The 18,351-nt window shown below is 59.7% G+C and overlaps 3 protein-coding genes across 3 annotated transcripts; 1 reads left to right on the forward strand and 2 right to left on the reverse strand.

Annotated features, from left to right (window-relative positions):
• Positions 1–236: 236 nt before the first annotated feature.
• Positions 237–5,986, forward strand: LOC309891524 (uncharacterized protein; the record flags this gene model as incomplete). Its single annotated transcript, XM_082785884.1, has 4 exons — positions 237–278; positions 1,353–1,427; positions 2,335–2,589; positions 3,933–5,986. The coding sequence occupies exons 1-4, from the start codon at positions 245–247 to the stop codon at positions 5,984–5,986; spliced, it is 2,418 nt and encodes an 805-aa protein (XP_082642010.1). The 5' UTR covers positions 237–244.
• A 1,803-nt stretch (positions 5,987–7,789) lies between these two features.
• On the reverse strand, positions 7,790–9,707 carry IER3 (immediate early response 3; the record flags this gene model as incomplete). Its single annotated transcript, XM_082785885.1, has 2 exons — positions 7,790–8,597; positions 9,531–9,707. The coding sequence occupies 2 exons, from the start codon at positions 9,705–9,707 to the stop codon at positions 8,256–8,258; spliced, it is 519 nt and encodes a 172-aa protein (XP_082642011.1). The 3' UTR covers positions 7,790–8,255.
• A 3,056-nt stretch (positions 9,708–12,763) lies between these two features.
• On the reverse strand, positions 12,764–18,345 carry LOC309891526 (epithelial discoidin domain-containing receptor 1-like). Its single transcript, XM_082785886.1, has 4 exons — positions 18,271–18,345; positions 16,276–16,510; positions 14,382–14,531; positions 12,764–12,923 (listed from the first exon to the last, which is right to left on the reverse strand). Exons 1-4 carry the CDS (start codon positions 18,324–18,326, stop codon positions 12,786–12,788), a joined length of 579 nt encoding a protein of 192 aa, XP_082642012.1. The 5' UTR covers positions 18,327–18,345; the 3' UTR covers positions 12,764–12,785.
• Positions 18,346–18,351: the final 6 nt, after the last annotated feature.

Consider the following 18,351-nt stretch of genomic DNA (forward strand, 5'->3'; position numbering starts at 1 on the left):
GGCCCTGGGGGGGTCCCAAATAATGGGATCGTCCTGGGGGGGTCCCCAATAATGGGGGGCGTTTTTGGGGACCCCCAATAATAGGGTGGTCCTGGGGGGGTCCCAAATAATGGGGGGGCTTTTGGGGTCCCCAAATATTGGGGGGGCCCTGGGGGGGTCCCCAATAATGGGGTGGTTTTTGGGGTTTGTGTTGCAGGGGCCGCGCGTGCCCCCCCCCACCCCCCCAGGACCCCCCCCCGGCACCATGCAGGAGAACTACGAGAACGTCATCTCCTTGGGTGAGGGGGGGGGACCCCAAAATTTTTGGGGCGGGGGGGGTTTGGGTTTCCCCTCCCCATCCCCGCTTTTTGCCTGAAACGGGCGGTTTTCACCCCAAAATGGTTCCGGAGCCCTAAAAGCGGCTGCTTCCCAGTAAATCCCAGTTGCGACCCCATAAGAGGGGGGCACTGGACCCCCCCCAAAGCCATAACCCCCCCCCCAAAAAAAAATCCCCAAAATAACCCCATAAATACCCCCCCAAAATACCCCAAACCCCCAAATCCCCCCCAAAATAGCCCCCAAAATACCCCAACCCCCAAATTACCCCCCCAAATACCCCCTCCCCAAAAATACCCCCCCCAAATGCCCCCCCCAAATTACCCACCCCAAAATACCCCCCCCAAAATCTCCCCCCAAAAAATACCCCCCCAAAAAATCCCCCAAAATCCCCCAAACCCTAACCCCCCCCCAAAAAAATACCCCAAAATATCCCAACCCCCAAAATCCCCCCCAAAAAATACCCCCCCCAAATACACCCCCCCAAAAAAATCCCCCCCCCCAAAAAAAAACCAACCCTTAAACCCCCCCATTAAACCCAACCCTGGCCTTTTTTGGGGTGATTTACTGGGAATTCGGTTAATTTATTTGTTTTTGGGGCGTTAGATTTTTTTGGGGGGGGGGTTGGATTTTTTTTTTGGGGTGTTTGATTTTTTTTTGGGGTGTTAATTTTTTTTGGGGGGGGGTTTGATTTTTTTTGGGGTGTTGGATTTTTGGGGGGGGTTGGGGTTTTTTTTTATATATATTTTTTTTGGGGTGTTGGATTTTTGGGGGGGGTTGGGGTTTTTTTTCATATGTATTTTTTTTGGGGGGGTGGATTTTTTTGGGGGGGTTGGATTTTTTTTGGGGGGTTTTTTTTTTTGGGGGGGGTTGGATATTTTTGGTGGGTGTTTGATTTTTTTGGGGTGTTTCTTTTTTTTGGGGTTTTGGATTTTTTTTTGGTGTTGGATTTTTTTTGGGGGGTATTGGCTTTTTTTGGGGGGTGTTGGGGTTTTTTTTTGGGGGGGGGGCATTGCCCTGAGCTGCCCCCCCCCCAGCGGAGGAGATCGCCATCAGCTGGCCGCGCATCGCCGCCTTCGCCGAGTCCCAGCGGCGCCGCGGGATGCTGCCCGGTGAGGGGGGGGACCCCAAAAAATTTTGGGGTGGGGGGGGGTTTGGGGTGACATTTTTGGGGTGAAATTTTTAGGGTTAGGGAATTTTGGGGGTGAGGTTTTGGGGGGGAGTTTTTGGGGTGGGTGAATTTTGGGGGTAAGTTTTTGGGGTGAATTCTTTGGGGTAGTGAATTTTTGGGGTGAATTCTTGGGGTATCGAATTTTAGGAGTAAATTTTTGGGATAAATTATTGGGGTGAGTAAATTTTGGGGGTGAATTCTTGGGGTAGTGAATTTTGGGGGTGAACTTTTGGGGTGAACTTTTGGGGTATCAAACTTATGGGGTGAATTTTAGGCATGAAATTTTGGGGCGAAGGAATTTTTGGGGCCGAACTTTTAGGGTAAAATTTTGGGGTAGTGAATTTTTGGGGTGAACTTTTGGGGTTGTGAATTTTTGGGGTAAACCTTTGGGGTAAATTTTTGAGGTATTGAATTTTTGGGGTAAACCTTTGGGGTAAATTTTTGAGGTATTGAATTTTTGGGGTATCAAACTTCCGGGGCAAATTTTAGGCATGAAATTTTGGGGCGAAGGAATTTTGGGGCTGAACTTTTGGGGTAAATTTTTGGGGTATCGAATTCTTGGGGTAAACTTTTGGGGTATTGAACTTTTGGGGTGAACTTTTGGGGTAAATTTTTGGGGTATCGAATTCTTGGGGTAAACTTTTGGGGTATTGAATTTTTGGGGTGAACTTTTGGGGTAAATTTTTGGGGTATCGAATTCTTGGGGTAAACTTTTGGGGTATTGAACTTTTGGGGTAAACTTTTGGGGTAAATTTTGGGGCGAAGGAATTTTGGGGCCGAACTTCGGGGTTTTTTTTTTTTTGGGTTACTGATCTTTTTTCCCCAACCCCCTCCCCTAAATCCATCAGGAGCCGAAGCCGACCGCGACCCCAGCCCCTCGGAGGCCGCCCCCCCCTCGCAACCGGCTTCGGGGTCGGGGTTGGGGTCGGGGTCGGGGTCTGGGGGGTCCCTGCACCCCGATCTGCGGCGCCAGCTGGGGCTGATCCTACAAACTGCGGGGCGCAGCCAGGTGGAGAAGATGCTGCGGGAGCTGGTGCGGGAGCAGGGCCAGGGGGGGCCGCGGCGGGGCCGTAAGAGAGCCCCCAGACCCCCCCGGGACGGAGGTGGGACCCTAAAGCTGGGGAGACCCCCCCCCTGAATTTTTATTTTGGGGTTTGGGGTTGGGGTTTGGGGTTTGGGGTTGGAGTTTGGGGTTGGGGTTTGGGGTTTGGGGTGGGGGGGATTTATGGGGGGGGGGATTTATGGGGGGAGGAGAGGGGGAGAGACTTAAATTTGGGGGGGGGGTTCCGAGGTGGGGAATGGGAGTCTGAGTTTGGGGGTGGGAAAAGGGTGAGACCCCAAAATTGGGGTGGGGGGGAAAAATTGGGTGTGGGAATGGGATGGGACCCCAGTTTGGGGACTGGGACCCCCAGTTTGGGCATGGGATCGGGGATGGGACCCCCAAATTGGGGGGGGACCCAAAAATTGGGCGTGGGAATGGGAAGGGACCCCAAATTCAGGCCTGGGACCCCCAGTTTGGGCATAGGAACATGGGTGGGACCCCAATTTTAGGCTTTTTACCCCCAATTTGGACATGGGAATACAGTTAGGGCCCCAAATTTAGGCCCAGGCCCCCAATTTGGGCATAGGGACGTGGATGGGACCCCAAATTCAGGCCTGGGACCCCAATTTGGGCATGGGAAAAAGGATAAGGCCTCAAATTTAGGCCCAGGCACCCAATTTCGACATAGGAACATGGGTGGGACCCCAAATTCAGGCCCGGGACCCCAAATTCAGGCCCGGGACCCCAATTTGGGCACAGGATCTGGGATAGGACCCCAAATTTGGTGTTGGGCCCCCCAAATTCAGTGCTGGGCACCCAAAATTCAGGCCTGGGACCCCCAATTTGGACATAGGATCAGGAATAGGACCCTAAATTCAGGTCTAGGCCCCCCAAATTCAGGCCCGGGACCCCAAATTCAGGTCTAGGACCCCAATTTGGGCACAGGATCAGGAATAGGACCCCAAATTCAGGTCTAGGCCCCCAAATCTAGCCTTGGGCACCCAAATTTGGGCCTGAATCCCCCAAATTCAGGTCTAGGACCCCAATTTGGGCACAGGATCAAGAATAGGACCCTAAATTCAGGCCTGGGCACCCCAAATTCAGGCCTGGGATCCCAATTTGGGCCTGGAACCCCAAATTTGGGCACAAGATCAGGGTTAGGACCCCAAACTCAGTGCGGGGCCCTCAAAACCGCGACCAGGCCCCCCCAAATTCAAACCAGGGCCCCCCACATTCAGACCTAGACCCCCCAAAACGAGGCCAAAACCCCCAAAATTTGGACAACGGGTCAAAAAGGGACCGGGTTCAACTTTAGTGCCGCCACTTGGGGACCCGGCGCGGGGGTCCCGGAGGGGGTGGGGGGGGGGGGGCTTTGACGCCGCCTCCCCCCCCCCAATCCTCAAGGCACCGAGGAGGCGGCAGCGGGCGGCGCGGCCACGTCCCCGTCCCCACCGCCACCGCCACCGCCCGACGCCGCCGTCCGAGCCCACCGCAAGAAGAAGGCGGCCACCACGCCGGCGCCGTGCACCGAATGCGTCCGCGGCGCCGCCGCCAAACCCCGGCGCTGCCCCGAGTGCGGCCGCCGGTGCCGCGGCGGTGCCACCGCCGCCACCGCCACCGTCGTCACCGTCACCGTCACCGAGAAGCCGCACCGGTGCGTGGAGTGCGGCAAGGGCTTCAGCCGCGGCTCCAACCTGGCCCAACACCGGCGGATCCACACCGGCGAGCGGCCGCACCGCTGCGGGGACTGCGGCAAGGGCTTCATCCAACGCTCCGACCTGGAGCGCCATCGGCGCGTCCACACCGGCGAGCGGCCCTACCCTTGCGGCGACTGCGGCAAGCGTTTCAGCGTCAGCTCCCACCTCGACCGGCATCGCCGCACCCACGCCGGCGTGGCCGGGCGTTCGGGGGCTCAACCCCGCGCCCGTCCGCCGCCGGCGGGTGAGGGCGGTGGGGTGCCGGCACCCGTCGGCGCCCCGCATCGGTGCCCGGAGTGCGGGAAGGGGTTCGGGCACCGCGCGGCGCTCTCCAAGCACCGCAAGACGCACGGCGGCGAGCGGCCTCACCGCTGCGGGGACTGCGGCAAGAGCTTCAGCCGGGGCTCCAACCTCACCCAGCATCGCCGGATCCACACCGGGGAGCGCCCCTTCGCCTGTGGGGACTGCGGCAAGGGCTTCATCCAACGCTCTGACCTGGAGCGCCATCACCGCGTCCACACCGGCGAGCGGCCCTACGCCTGCGGCGACTGCGGCAAGAGCTTCAGCGTCAGCTCCCACCTCGACCGGCACCGCAAAATCCACGCCGCCGAGCAAGCCGCCTACCGCTGCCCGCAGCATTTGGAAGGGTTTTTGGCCGCCCACCGCCACGGCAGGCTCTACAAGTGCCGGGAGTGCGGCCGTTGCTTCGGCCAAGGCGCCGCTTTGCTCAAGCACCAGCGGGCGCACGCCGGCGGCCGCCCCCCGCCGCGATCCTCCGCCGCCTGCCCCGATTGCGGCAAGGAGTGCGAGGAGGAGGAGGAGGAAGAGGAGGAAGGCCGGGGCGGTGGGAGCGCGGCCGCGGCGCCGGAAAAACCCTACAAGTGCGGGGACTGCGGGAAGGGCTTCGGGCAACGCTCGGCGTTGGTCAAGCACCGGCGCATCCACACCGGGGAGAAGCCCTACGCCTGCGGCGACTGCGGCAAGGGCTTCATCCAGAAGTCGGACCTGACCATCCACCGGCGCATGCACACCGGGGAGAAGCCCTACAAGTGCCCCGAGTGCGCCAAGTGCTTCAGCGTCTCCTCCAACCTCCTCACCCACCGGCGCACCCACCTGGGCGAGAAGCCCTACGGCTGCCCCGAGTGCGGCAAGAGCTTCATCCAGCGCTCCGAGCTCACCATCCACCGGCGCGTGCACACCGGCGAGAAGCCCTACAAGTGCCCCGAGTGCGCCAAGTGCTTCAGCCGCAGCTCCCACCTCAACCGGCACCAGCGCACCCACGCCGGGGACAAGGCCAAGGCCAGCGCCGTCGTCAACGCCAACGCTAGCGTCAACGCCAACGTCAACGCCAACATCAACGCCAACGCCGTCATCAACGCCAACGCTAGCGTCAACGCCAACGTCAACGCCAACATCAACGCCATCGCCAACGTCATCACCAACGCCAACGCCAACGTCAACGCCATCTCCAACGCCAACGTCAACTCTAGCGTCAACGCCAATGTCAACGCTATCTCCAACGTCAACGCCAACGTCAACGCTATCTCCAACGTCAACGCCGCCCTGGCCCCGCCGCTGCCCCCCGGCGCCTTCCCCGCCCCCCCGCTGCCCCCCTTCCCCGCCGCCCCCGCCGCCCTGCCCCTGCCCCCCCTGGAGCTGCCCTGGGCCCTCCCGTTCCCGGCCCGCGCCTTCCCCCCCCCCGCCTTCCCCCCGGCCGCCTCCCCCCCGGGCGCCCCCCCGGCCTCCTCCCTCATCAACTGAGCGGGGGCGGGCGCGGGGCCGCGGGACCCCCCCTCAGGAGAGCCCGGCGGGGGGCCCGGGGGGGTCTCGGGCACAAGGGGGCTCGGGATTGGCCCCTCCGGCTCCATCGTCATCCTCACCGTCATCATCTTCATCGCCATGAGCCTCACCATCATCATCTTCATCATCATCAGCCCCAACCATCATCATCATCCTCACCATCATCATCCTCACCATCATCCTCTTCATCATCGATGGCCCCTACCATCATCATCCTCACCATCATCGCCATGAACCTCACCATCATCATCTTCATCATCGTCAGCCCCAACCATCATCTTCATCCTCACCGTCATCACCATCATCATCCTCACCGCCATATCGGCATCTTCATCCCCTTCATCATCATCATCACACCCTCCACCCCCATCTTCATCCTCTCCATCATCATCCTCATCGCCCTGAGCCTCACCGTCATCATCTTCATCACAATCAGCCCCAACCATCATCATCATCCTCACCATCATCATCCTCACCTCCATCGCTATCAACACTCCCATCCTCATCTTCATCATCCTCATCCCCATCATCTTCCTCACCCCCATCCCCATCTTCATCACCCTCCTCCTCATCCTCACCACCACCGTGACCCTCACCGCTGTTATCAGCTCCTTCATCCCCACCATCATCATCCTCACCTGCACCTCCAGCCCCCGATCTTCATCCCCATCATCATCCTCACCTCCAGAGCCATCGCCATCATCATCTTCATCCCCATCATCTTCATCACCATCCCCATCTTCACCGTCATCTTCATCACCATCATCTTCATCCTCATCATCTTCATCCCCATTTTCACCACCATCATCATCTTCATCCCCACCCTCACCATCCTCATCCTCCCCACCCACCCACCAGCCCCCCTCCCCTCCCGTTGCCCCTTTTTTGGGTAAAAACCAGCCAAAACGCACATTTCCAGCAGGACTCGGGCTGTTCCCACCCTGGGGCACCTCTTGGGGTCCCCCTTTTTTGGGGTCCCCCCCATTTTATGGGGCCATCCCCTTTTTTTGGGGCCACCCCGCTCCCCCCCCGTTTTTCCTCCTCCTGTGGATTTACCAAATCTCCCAGGACTGTCCCCAAAGGGCGGCGCTTGGGAACGTTCAAAAACTGAAGCAGAAAAAGGGCTTTTTTGGGGTTTTTCCCCCTTTTTCTGCCCCAACGTGGATTTCTTTTAGGGGGTGGGTGGGGGGTGGCAGGCCCGTCTGCTATCAGCAGACGATAATTGCAATTTTGGGTTATTTTATACCATTTTTTTGTGTCTTGTTCACGAAGTTTTGGCCCTCCCGCGGCCACGCAGCGATGCTCCCGCTGGATTTGGGGGAAAAAAGCCCAGATTCGGGCCATCTGCACAAGAAACCAGCACTGAAAATCACATTTTGGACTCGATTTGTTACCTTGTGCGGAGCCACAGCGCTGGGTTTGCCCAATTCCCTGCTTTCTACACCCAAAACGGGAGCAAACCGGGCTGATTTCAGCCCCCTTTTTTAAAAAAAATGATAGAATTTGCCTTTTTTTGGTGTTATTTTCTGGTGTGACTTTGTATCCCGGGTCGGTTCAATAAACGGCCGACTCGCGATGAAAAGTGGTGCTTTGTACCCAAAACGGTGTTTTCTACCCAAAATGGTGCTTTTTACCCCAAACGGTGCTTTCTTTTCGGGTCTTCTGCCCCCCCAAATTGGGAATTTGGGGCAGAAATCGTGAAATTTCTCTTTTTTTGGGGGGTTGTGGGGTGACGCAAAGCTCGAATGACGACACAGCAGCGACTCGTGTTGAATAAGTTATTGTATAAACAACCCCGAAATCACGTTAAATAACCCCAAATTAAATAGCCTTAAATAATCCGCAATTAAATAATTCCCCCCAATTAAATAACGGAGAAATAAATACAATAAATAAATAGTGGGGGGGGGGAGGGGACGCGAGGCTGGGTGAGGGGCACCCTCACAGCCCCGAGGGTGAGGTAGGGGCACCCATGGGTGCTGAGCACCCCCCCCGAAGGGGTGCTGGGTACCATCACAGCCCTGATATTGTAGTGTCCGGCCCCAAAACGTCACTGGGGTGCTGGGTGCCGCCCCGAGGGCGAGGCGGGGGGCACCCATGGGTGCTGGGCGTCGCTCCCATTAGTCCAACGGGACCAGGCACGGCGGCGGGGTGCCGGGTGCCACCCCGGGGTGCTGGTGACGTCTCGTAGGGTCACCCCAAAAGGTGAGGAGGGTCCCGGGTGACCCCCTCAGCGGGCAGCACCCTCGGCCGTGCCGTTGTGGGGGTGCAGGGTGGGCGACAGCAGCAGCAGCCGCGGGCAGGAGGCACCCATGGGTGCCCCCGCGTGCGTCCTTACGAGGGTCCCGTTGGGTGGGCACGTTGTCACCGCCGTCCTGGGCAGCTCCCGGGTCACAGAGGGGGTGTTCAAGGTCACGTCGGGTGTCACCGGGGGGGTCACGGCCGCGTCGGGTGCCACCGTGGGTGCTGCGTCCCCCGGCGCGCTGTAGACCTGGGCGCCCACCACGGCCAGCAGCAGGATCAGCAGGCGCTTGGCAGCGCACGGTTCCTCTGTTGGGGGCGGCCTTCGCACCTAAAAGAGGTAAAAAATTTAAAAAAATGGGTTAGAAAATCATTTTTTGGGGAAAAAAAGGCGTTATTTGGTGAAGTTCCAACCCCCGGTTACAACCCTGTAGAGATCGTGTTGGGGAACCCATCCAAGAGGAAACCCGGGCGGACCCTGCTTAGCTTCCAAAATGATCTGGGGGTAATAACCCCTAATTAAGTCCAATTAATTGCCCCCGGGGGAGGAATGCTGCCCTGAGGGGGCAATAATTAACTCCTATGCCCCCCCCGCATATGGATTAGATTTTTTTGGGGAAAAAAAACACGTAGTTTTGGGAAAAATCCCCCTCCTGGTTACAGCCCCATAGAACTCATGTTGGGGAACCCATCCAAGAAGAAACCCGGGAGGACCCTGCTTAGCTTCCAAGACGGTCCGGGGGTAATAACCCCTAATTAATTTCAACTAATTGCCTTGGGGGGCAATAATTAACCCCTACACCCCCCCCTGCATATGGGTTATAAATTTTGGGGGAAAAAAAAACATGATTTGGGGAAAAATCCCGCTCCTGGTAACAACCCCATAGAGCTCGTGTGAGGGAACCCATCCAAGAGGAAACCCGGCCGGACCCTGCTTAGCTTCCAATGCGATCCTGGGGTAATAACCCCTAATTAAGTGCAATTAATTGCCCCGGGGGGGGGAATGCTGCCCCGGGGGGGGGCAATAATCAACCCCTTGACCCCCCCCACCCCCGCCTTCCCCCCCCCCGGGGCTCCACGCGGGGCTGAGTCACCCGGACCGTGACTCACCCCCCTCCCCCCCCCGGAAATGAGCCGCTTCCTGCCCCCCGCCCCCCCAGGCCAAATTTGGTGTCCCGGGGGTATAAAGGGGGGGAGGGGGCGAGGCCTGGTGCCCCCCCCAGCCCCCCAAAACCCCCCCTCAGAGCCAGGCCGAGGTACTCACGGCGGGCGGGTAGAGGACGCGGCGGTGCCGGCGGCGGGGCCGGGGGGCTCCGCTGGGCCCGGCGGGGGGCTCGAAGGTGAAATAACGGGGGGGGGTCGGCGCCAACCCCCCCGGACCCCGCCAGACCCCGCTGGGGAACGGAGCCGCCGCTGGAGCCGCCGCCGTCGCCGCCGTCATGGCACAAAATGGCGGCCGCCGCCCCCCGGCGCCGCTTTTATAGCGGCCGGCCAGGCCACGCCCCCCGCACCGGCTCCTATTGGGTGAGGGGAGAGGAGGGGGGCGTGGCCGCCGGGGAGGGAGGCGAAGGGGCGGGGTGGTGGGCGTGGTTAAGGGGATTGGGGGTGTGGTTAAGGGGATTGAGGGCGTGGCCTGGCGGGGAATTCCCCGCCCGTACGGGGAGGGGAGGGGGGGAAAGGGGGGGCTATAGGGGGCTATAGGGGGGCTATAGGGGGGTATAGGGGGGCTATAGGGGGTATGGGGGGTATATAGGGGGCTATAGGGGGGCTATAGGGGCCACGTAGGGGGCGATTGGGGGTATCGTGGGTATATAGGGGGCTATAGGGGGTCTATATAGGGTCTATATAGGGTCTACAGGGGGCAGGGGGGCTATATAGGGGGCTATAGGGGCCATGTAGAGGGCTATAGGGGGTGTATGGGGGGCTATAGGGTCTATATACGGTCTATATAGGGTCTATAGGGGATATGGGGGCTATATAGGGCGGTGTATGGGGGGCTATAGGGGGCTATAGGGGGTGTATGGAGGGCTATAGGGGCTCTATAGGGGGCTATAGGGGGTGTATGGAGGGCTATAGGGTCTATATAGGGTCTATGGGGGGCATGGGGGCTATATAAGGGGCCACAGGGGGTGTATGGGGGGCTATAGGGGCTATACAGGGGGCTATAGGGGGTGTATGGAGGGCTATAAGGTCTATATAGGGTCTATATAGGGTCTATAGGGTGCATGGGGGCTATATAGGGGGCTATAGGGGGTGCATGGGGGGCTATAGGGGGTGCGTGGGGGGCTATAGGGGGGGTATGAAGGGCTCTGGGGCTATAGGGGCTGCACGGGGGGCTATAGGGGGTGGCTATAGGGAGCTCGGGGCTGCGCGGGGGGGGGCTATAGGGGAATATATAGGGGTCGGGGGGGGTATAGGGGCTATAGGGTGTGTATAGGGGTTGTAGGGGAATATATAGGGGCCGGGGGGGGGTATAGGGGCACGTATAGGGGCTATAGGGGCACGTATAGGGGCCATATAGGGCAGGGGGGGCTGCCCGGGGGGGGGCTATAGGGACGCAGATCCCCCCATCCCCCTCCCCTATAGCCCCCATACCCCCCCCCGGCTTCCTGTCCCCCCCCCCCCCCGTGTGACGTCACGGCCGGGATTTCCCCGCGTTGCGCAAGGGGGGGGGGGAGGGGGGGGGGGGCGCGTTCCCGAGCCCTGAGTCACGCGGGGGGGGGGGCGGGGGGGGCGCGCGACACGGGACAAATGGCCCCAAAGGGACCCAAATAGCCCTGAAATGACCCTAAATGGCCCCAGGGGACCCCAAATGATCCCAAAGGTGCCCCAAAAGGACCCAAATGTCCCCAAAATGTCCCCAAAGGGCCCCCAAATGACCCCAAAGGGATCCAAAATAACCCCAAATGGCCCCAAAGGGACCCAAATTGCCCCAAAATGACCACAAAGGGGCTCCAAAGGGACCCAAATTGCCCCAAATGACCCCAAAATAACTCCAAAGGGACCCCAAATGATCCCAAATGGCCCAAAGGGATGCCAAAATGACCTCAAAGGGCCCCAAAATGATCCCAAAGGCACCCAAAATGGCCCCAAATGGATCCAAATGGCCCAAAAGGGACCCAAATATCCCCAAATGGCCCCAGGGAACCCTAAATGGCCCCAAAATGGCCCCAAAGGGACCCAAATGTCCCCAAAGGGACCCCAAAATGTCCCCAAAGGGACCACAAATGGCCCCAAAATGACCCCAAAGAGCCCCAAAATGACCCCAAAGGGACACAAAGGGACACAAATGTCCCCAAAGGGACCCCAAAATAACCCCAAAATGTCCCCAAAATGTCCCCAAGGGCCACCAAATGTCCCCAAATGTCCCCAAATGTCCCCAAACGACCCCAAATGACCCCAAACGACCCCAAGAGACCCCAAATGACCCCAAGTGCCCCCAAATGTCCCCAAACGACCCCAAATATCCCCAAAGGACCCCAAGTGCCCCCAAATGACCCAAAATGTCCCCAAATGTCCCCAAGGAGGCAGAGAGCGGCAGCCCCGATCCCGCCGTGTATTCGCGTCCGAATCTCCGCGGGGCGGCCGATAATTACAGCAATAATAATTAACGAGGCTGGGGGGGGGGTTAATTAATGCCCCCAGGCCCCCCTGGTCCCGTGGGGAGGGAAGGAGGAGGAGGGAGGAAGAGGATGGTGATGAAGGCCGAGGAGGAGGAGGAAGGAGGCTGAGGGGAGGATGAAGGGCAAGGAGGAAGAGGAGGAGGAGGAGGATGAAGGAGGATGAAGGGCAAGGAGGATGAAGGCTGGAGGAAGAGGATGGTGATGAAGGACGAGGAGGAGGAGGAGGAAGGAGGCCGAGGAGAGGATGAAGGACAAGGAGGAGGAGGAGGAGGAGGAAGGAGGAGGCTGAAGCACGAGGGGATGAAGGTGGGGATGAAGGACGCTGGCAGGGGGGAGGCTGGAGGATGGGAGGAAGGAGGGAGGAAGAGGAGGCTGGGGGAGGAAGAAGAGGCTGGGGAAGGAGGCTAAGTGAGGAAGAGGAGGAAGAGGAGGCTGAGGAAGGAGGCCAGGCGAGGAAGAAGAGGCTGAGGGAGGAGGCCAGGTGAGGAAGAGGAGGAAGAGGAGGCTGTGGGAGGAAGATGAGGGTGACAGAGGAAGAGGAGGCTGAACAAGGAGGCCGAAAAAGACAGATGAGGCTGAAGGAGGAAGAGGAGGCTGAAGGAGGAAGATGAGCAAGGAAGAGGAGGCTGAGGAAGGAGGCCAGGCGAGGAAGAGGAGGCTGTGGGAGGAAGATGAGGCTGAAGGAGGAAGAGGAGGCTGAGGAAGGAGGCCGGAAAAGGCAGACGAGGCCGAGGAAGATGAGGCCAGGCAAGGCCGAGGAGGCCGCAGGAGGAAGAGGAGGGCGACGGAGGCCGCGGGAGGAAGGCCGGGGAGACCCGGGGGAGACCCAGGGGGTCTCGGGGAGTCTCGGGGGGTCTCGGGGGGTCTTGGGGGGTCTCGGGGGGTCTCGGGGGGGCTCAGGCGAGGCCGGCGTGGTGGCGGAGGAGGCGGTGGAGGAGGCCGAAGGACGGGCGGTCGGCGGCGTCGCGGGCCCAGCAGCGCAGCATCACCCCGTGCAGCGCCGGGGGGCAGCCGGGGGGCCGGGGCAGGTACTCCTGGGGGTCACCGGGGGGTCAAAGGTCATCAGGGAGGGGGTCAAAGGTCACCGGGAGGGGTTAAAGGTCACCGGGAGGGGTTAAAGGTCATCAGGGAGGGGTCAAAGGTCATCGGGAGGGGTCGAAGGTCATCAGGGAGGGGTCGAAGGTCACTGGGAGGGGTCAAAAGTCATCAGGGAGGGGTCAAAGGTCATCAGGGAGGGGGTCAAAGGTCACCGGGAGGGGTCAAAGGTCACCGGGAGGGGTTAAAGGTCATCAGGGAGGGGTCAAAGGTCATCGGGAGGGGTCAAAGGTCATCAGGGAGGGGTCAAAGGTCGTCAGGGAGGGGTCAAAGGTCATCAGGAGGAGTCAAAGGTTGTCAGGGAGGGGTCAAAGGTCACCAGGGAGGGGGTCAAAGGTCGTCAGGGAGGGGTCGAAGGTCATCAGGGAGGGGTCAAAGGTCATCAGGGAGGGATCAAAGGTCACCGGGAGGGTCAAAGGTCATCAGGGAGGGGTCAAAGGTCACAGGGAGGGGTCAAAGGTCATCAGGGAGGGGTCAAAGGTCATCGGGAGGGGTCAAAGGTCATCGGGGAGGGGTCAAAGGTCGTCAGGGAGGGGTCAAAGGTCATCAGGAGGAGTCAAAGGTTGTCAGGGAGGGGTCAAAGGTCATCAGGGAGGGGTCAAAGGTCATCAGGGAGGGGTCGAAGGTCGTCAGGGAGGGGTCAAAGGTCATCAGGGAGGGGTCAAAGGTCATCGGGAGGGGTCGAAGGTCATCGGGAGGGGTCAAAGGTCGTCAGGGAGGGGGTCAAAAGTCACTGGGAGGGGTCAAAGGTCTCAGGGAGGGGTCGAAGGTCACCGGGAGGGGTCAAAGGTCTCAGGGAGGGGTCGAAGGTCACCGGGAGGGGTCGAAGGTCATCAGGGGTCATTAGGGGTCGTCAGGGGTCATCAGGGGTTAGGGGTCACCAAGGGTTAGGGGGGGTGAGGGGGCACTGGGAGGCATGGGGAGGCTGGGAGGGGTGTTATTGGGGATGCCCAGCGCCTCCCAGTATCCTCGCAGTGCCTCCCAGTATGCCCCAGTTGCTTCCCGGTCCATCCCAGTAGCCCTTTGTTCCCCCCGGTGTCCTCCCCATACCTCCCAGTATCCTCCCAGTGCCTCCCAGTATGCCCCAGTTGCTTCCCAGTCCCTCCCAGTAGCCCTTCATTTCCCCCAGTGTCCTCCCAGTACCTCCCAGTCCCTCCCAGTTGCTTCCCAGTCCCTCCCAATAACCCTTAATTCCTCCCAGTGTCCTCCCAGTAACCCCCAGTGTCCTCCCAGTGACCCCCAGTATCTTCCCAGTCCCCTCCAGTCCCCTCCCAGCCCCCTCCCAGTGCCTCCCAGTCCCTCCCAGTGCCTCCCAATCCCCTCTATCCTCCTCCCATCCCCTCCCAGTCCCCTCCCAGCCCCTCCCAGTGCCTCCCAGTGCCTCCCAGTGCCCCCACCTGGCGGCCCTGCGCTCGGAAGTGGTGGCCGGCGTTGGCGATGACCTGCTCGTCGCTCAGGGCCCCGTAGGGCTGCTCCCGGCACCGCGTCAGCACCTCCCACAGCGTCACCCCAAAAGCCCAGGCGTCGCTGGCCGGGGTGAAAGTCCCCTAAAAAAGGGGAAAAAGGGAAAAAAATGGAAAAAAGGGAAAAAATGGGGAAAAAAAAGGGAAAAAAGGGAAAAAAGGGGAAAAAGGGAAATAAAAGGAAAAAAAAAGGAAAAAAGGGAAAAAAGGGAAATAAAAGGGAAAAAAAAAGAAAAAAAAGGAATAAAAAGGAATAAAAAGGGAAAAAGGGAAAAAAGGGAAAAAAAAGGAGAAAAGGGAAAAAAGAGAAAAAAAAGGAATAAAAAGGGAAAAAGGGAAAAAAGGGGAAAAAAGGTAAAAAAGGAAAAAAAGAAAAAAGGGAAAAATAGGGAAAAAAAGGTAAAAAAGGAAAAAAGGAAAAAAGGGAAAAAAAGGGAAAAATAGGTAAAAAAGGAAAAAAAGAAAAAAGGGAAAAAAAGGGAAAAGGTAAAAAAGGAAAAAAGGGAAAAAAGGGAAAAAAAAGAGAAAAGGGAAAAAAGAGAAAAAAAGGAATAAAAAGGGAAAAAGGGAAAAAAGGGGAAAAAAGGTAAAAAAGGAAAAAAGGGAAAAAAAAGGAAAAAAAGGGGAAAAAGAGGGAAAAAAGGAAAAAAAAGGAAAGAAGGAAATGAAAAAAGGAAAAAAAAAAAACATTAACCCCTTGCTGCCCCCCCAACCCCCGGCCCACCATGAGGCTGCCCTCCCAGACCCCAGACCCCAGACCCCACACCCCATTAACCCCTTCCCTCCTGGTGCCCCCCTCACCCCCAAACCCCCATTTTCTTCCCCCAAACCCCATTAACCCTTTCCCTCCCGGTGCCCCCCTCCCCATCAGGATGCACTCCCAGACCCCAAACCCCATTAACCCCATTGACCCCATTAACCCCTTCCCTCCCGGCTCACCATGAGGCTGCCCTCCCAGACCCCATTAACCCTTTATCTCCCGGTGCCCTCCTCCCCATCAGGATGCACTCCCAGACCCCATTAACCCCATTAACCCTTTATCTCCCGGTGCCCCCCCACCATGAGGCTGCCCTCCCAGACCCCAAACCCCATTAACCCTTTATGTCCCGGTGCCCCCCTCCCCATCAGGATGCACTCCCAGACCCCAAACCCCATTAACCCCATTGACCCCATTAACCCCTTCCCTCCCGGCTCCCCATCAGGATGCACTCCCAGACCCCATTAACCCCTTCCTTCCCGGTGCCCCCCTCACCCCCAGACCCCATTACCTCCCCCCAAAGTTACCCAAACCCCCCTTATCTTCCCCCAAACCCCATTAACCCCTTCCCTCCCGGCTCACCATCAGGATGCACTCCCAGACCCCATTACCTCCCCCCAAACCCCCTTAACTCCCCCCAAAGTGACCCAAACCCCCATTTTCTTCCCCCAAACCCCATTAACCCTTTATCTCCCGGTGTCCCCCTCACCCCCAGACCCCATTACCTCCCCCCCAAACCCCCTTAACTCCCCCCAAAGTTACCCAAACCCCCCCTTATCTTCCCCCAGACCCCATTAACCCCTTCCCTCCCAGCTCCCCATCAGGATGCACTCCCAGACCCCATTAACCCCTTCCTTCCCGGTGTCCCCGTCACCCCCAGACCCCATTACCTTCCCCCAAACCCCATTAACCCCATTAACCCCATTGACCCCATTAACCCCTTCCCTCCCGGCTCACCATCAGGATGCACTCCCAGACCCCATTAACCCCATTAACCCTTTATCTCCCGGCGCCCCCCTCCCCATGAGGCTGCCCTCCCAGACCCCGTTAACCCCTTCCCTCCCGGCTCACCATCAGGATGCACTCCCAGGCCATCCAGCGGATGGGCAGCAGGGCCCGGCCTCGCACCCGGTAGTAGTCGGCGGCGTAGAGGTGGCGGCTCATCCCGAAATCCGCCACCTTCACCCGGAAGCCGTCGCCCACCAGGCAGTTGCGGGTGGCCAGGTCCCGGTGCACGAAGTTCAGCCCCGCCAGGAAGCGCATCCCCGAGGCGATCTGTGCCCCCACGTGCAGCAGGGTGCCCAGCCTGGGGGTGGGCGTGGTCAGAAGGGGGCGTGGTCAAAGGTGGGAGGGGCCAAAGGGGGCGTGGTCCAAGGGTGGGGGCAATAGGGGTCATGGGAAGGGGTCAGGGAGAGGTGGAGGTGGAGGGGGCGTGGTCAATTGGGGGGTGTGGTCAAAGTGGGTGTGGTCATAAGGGGCGTGGTTAAAGGTGGGAGGGGCTAAAGGGGGCGTGGCCTCATGGGGGCGTGGTCATATAGGGTGTGGTCAGCCCCCCCAGGAAGCGCATCCTCGAGGCGATCTGCGCCCCCACGTGCAGCAGGGTGCCCAGCCTGGGGGTGGGCGTGGCCAGAAAGGGGCGTGGTCAAAGATGGGAGGGGCTAAAGGGGGCGTGGTCCAAGGGTGGGGTCGATTGGGGGCGTGGGAAGGGAGGGAGGGGGTCAGGGAGGGAGAGGGTCAGGGAGAAGTGTAGTCAAAGGGGGCGTGGTCACGTGTGGGTGTGGTCATAAGGGGCGTGGTCAGAGAGTGGGCGTGGTCTCGTAGGGGCGTGGTCTCATAGGGGCGTGGTCAGCCCCCCCAGGAAGCGCATCCCCGAGGCGATCTGCGCCCCCACGTGCAGCAGGGTGCCCAGCCTGGGGGTGGGCGTGGCCAGAAAGGGGAGTGGTCAAAGGTGGGAGGGGCCAAAGGGGGCGTGGTCTAAGGGGAGGGGGCGTGGAGGGGTGTGGTCGCAGGTGTAAGGTCAATGGGGGGCGTGGGAACGGAGGGAGAGGGGCAGGGAGGGATGTAGGTGAAGGGGGCGTGGTCATTTAGGGGCGTGGTCGGAAGTGGGAGGGGCTAAAGGGGGCGTGGTCGCAGGGGAGGGGCAATGGGGTGTGGTCATAAGGGGGTGGGGTCAATTGGGGTCATGGGAAGGGGTCAGGGAGAGGTGTAGTTGGAGGGGGCGTGGTCAATTAGGGGTGTGGTCAGAGGGGGCGTGGTCAGAAGGGGCGTGGTCACAGGTGGGAGGGGCTAAAGGGGGCGTGGTCGAAGGGCGGGGTCGATTGGGGGCATGGGAACGGAGGGAGAGGGGCAGGGAGGGATGTAGGTGAAGGGGGCGTGGTCGTTTAGGGGCGTGGTCGTAAGTGGGAGGGGCCAAAGGGGGCGTGGTCCAAGGGTGGGGTCGATTGGGGGCGTGGGAACAGAGGGAGGGGGTCAGGGAGAGGTGTAGTTGGAGGGGGCGTGGTCAATTGGGGGGCGTGGCCAGTTGTGGGCGTGGTCAGAGGTGGGAGGGGCTAAAGGGGGCGTGGTCGAAGGGGTGAGGTCGAAATGCAAATGGGGTGGAGCCAAAGGGTTGGCTGTAAAGGAAGGGGGAGGGGCTAAAGGAGAAGGGGAGGCACTAAAGAAAAGGGGAGGGGCTAAAAGAAAAGGGGAGGGACTAGAGAAAAGGGGAGGGGGCTTATGTGAATGGGAGGGGCTAAAGAAAAGGGGAGGGACGAGAGAAAAGGGGAGGGGCTTATGTAAAGGGGGAGGGGCTTATGTGAATGGGAGGGGCTTAAGCGAAGGGGAGGGGCTAAAGGGAAGGGGCTAAAGGAAAAGGGGAGGGGCTAATACGAAGTGGGAGGGGCTAAAGAGAAGGGGCGGGGCTGGCTTTAAAGGGGCCGCACCATGGGGGGGGGGGGGGGGGGGCAGGACCTGGGGGTCTTTTAGGGGGCGTGTCTTTTAGGGGCGTGTCCCTTGGGGGGCGTGTCTTTTGGGGGCGTGTCCGGGAGGAAGGGGGCGTGGTCTGGGTGAAGGGGGGCGTGTCCGTACCCGAGGGCGGGGCCGCAGGGCCCCCCCAGGAAGCGGTGCAGGTCGCCGTGCTCCATGTACTCGGTGATGATGCAGAGCGGC

The sequence above is a fragment of the Aythya marila genome (assembly GCF_965140915.1).
Source record: "Aythya marila genome assembly, contig: HAP1_HAP1_SCAFFOLD_1034, whole genome shotgun sequence".
Classification (NCBI taxonomy): domain Eukaryota; kingdom Metazoa; phylum Chordata; class Aves; order Anseriformes; family Anatidae; genus Aythya; species Aythya marila.

Coding starts and splice junctions, on each gene's coding strand:
- LOC309891526 (XM_082785886.1), bottom strand. CDS start 18,326: ATGGAGCACGGCGACCTGCACCGCTTCCTGGGGGGGCCCTGCGGCCCC. Junction 16,511..18,270: donor CCCTGCGGCCCCGCCCTCGG/GTACGGACACGC, acceptor GCCCACCCCCAG/GCTGGGCACCCTGCTGCACG. Junction 12,924..14,381: donor TCCGAGCGCAGGGCCGCCAG/GTGGGGGCACTG, acceptor GGTGACCCCCAG/GAGTACCTGCCCCGGCCCCC.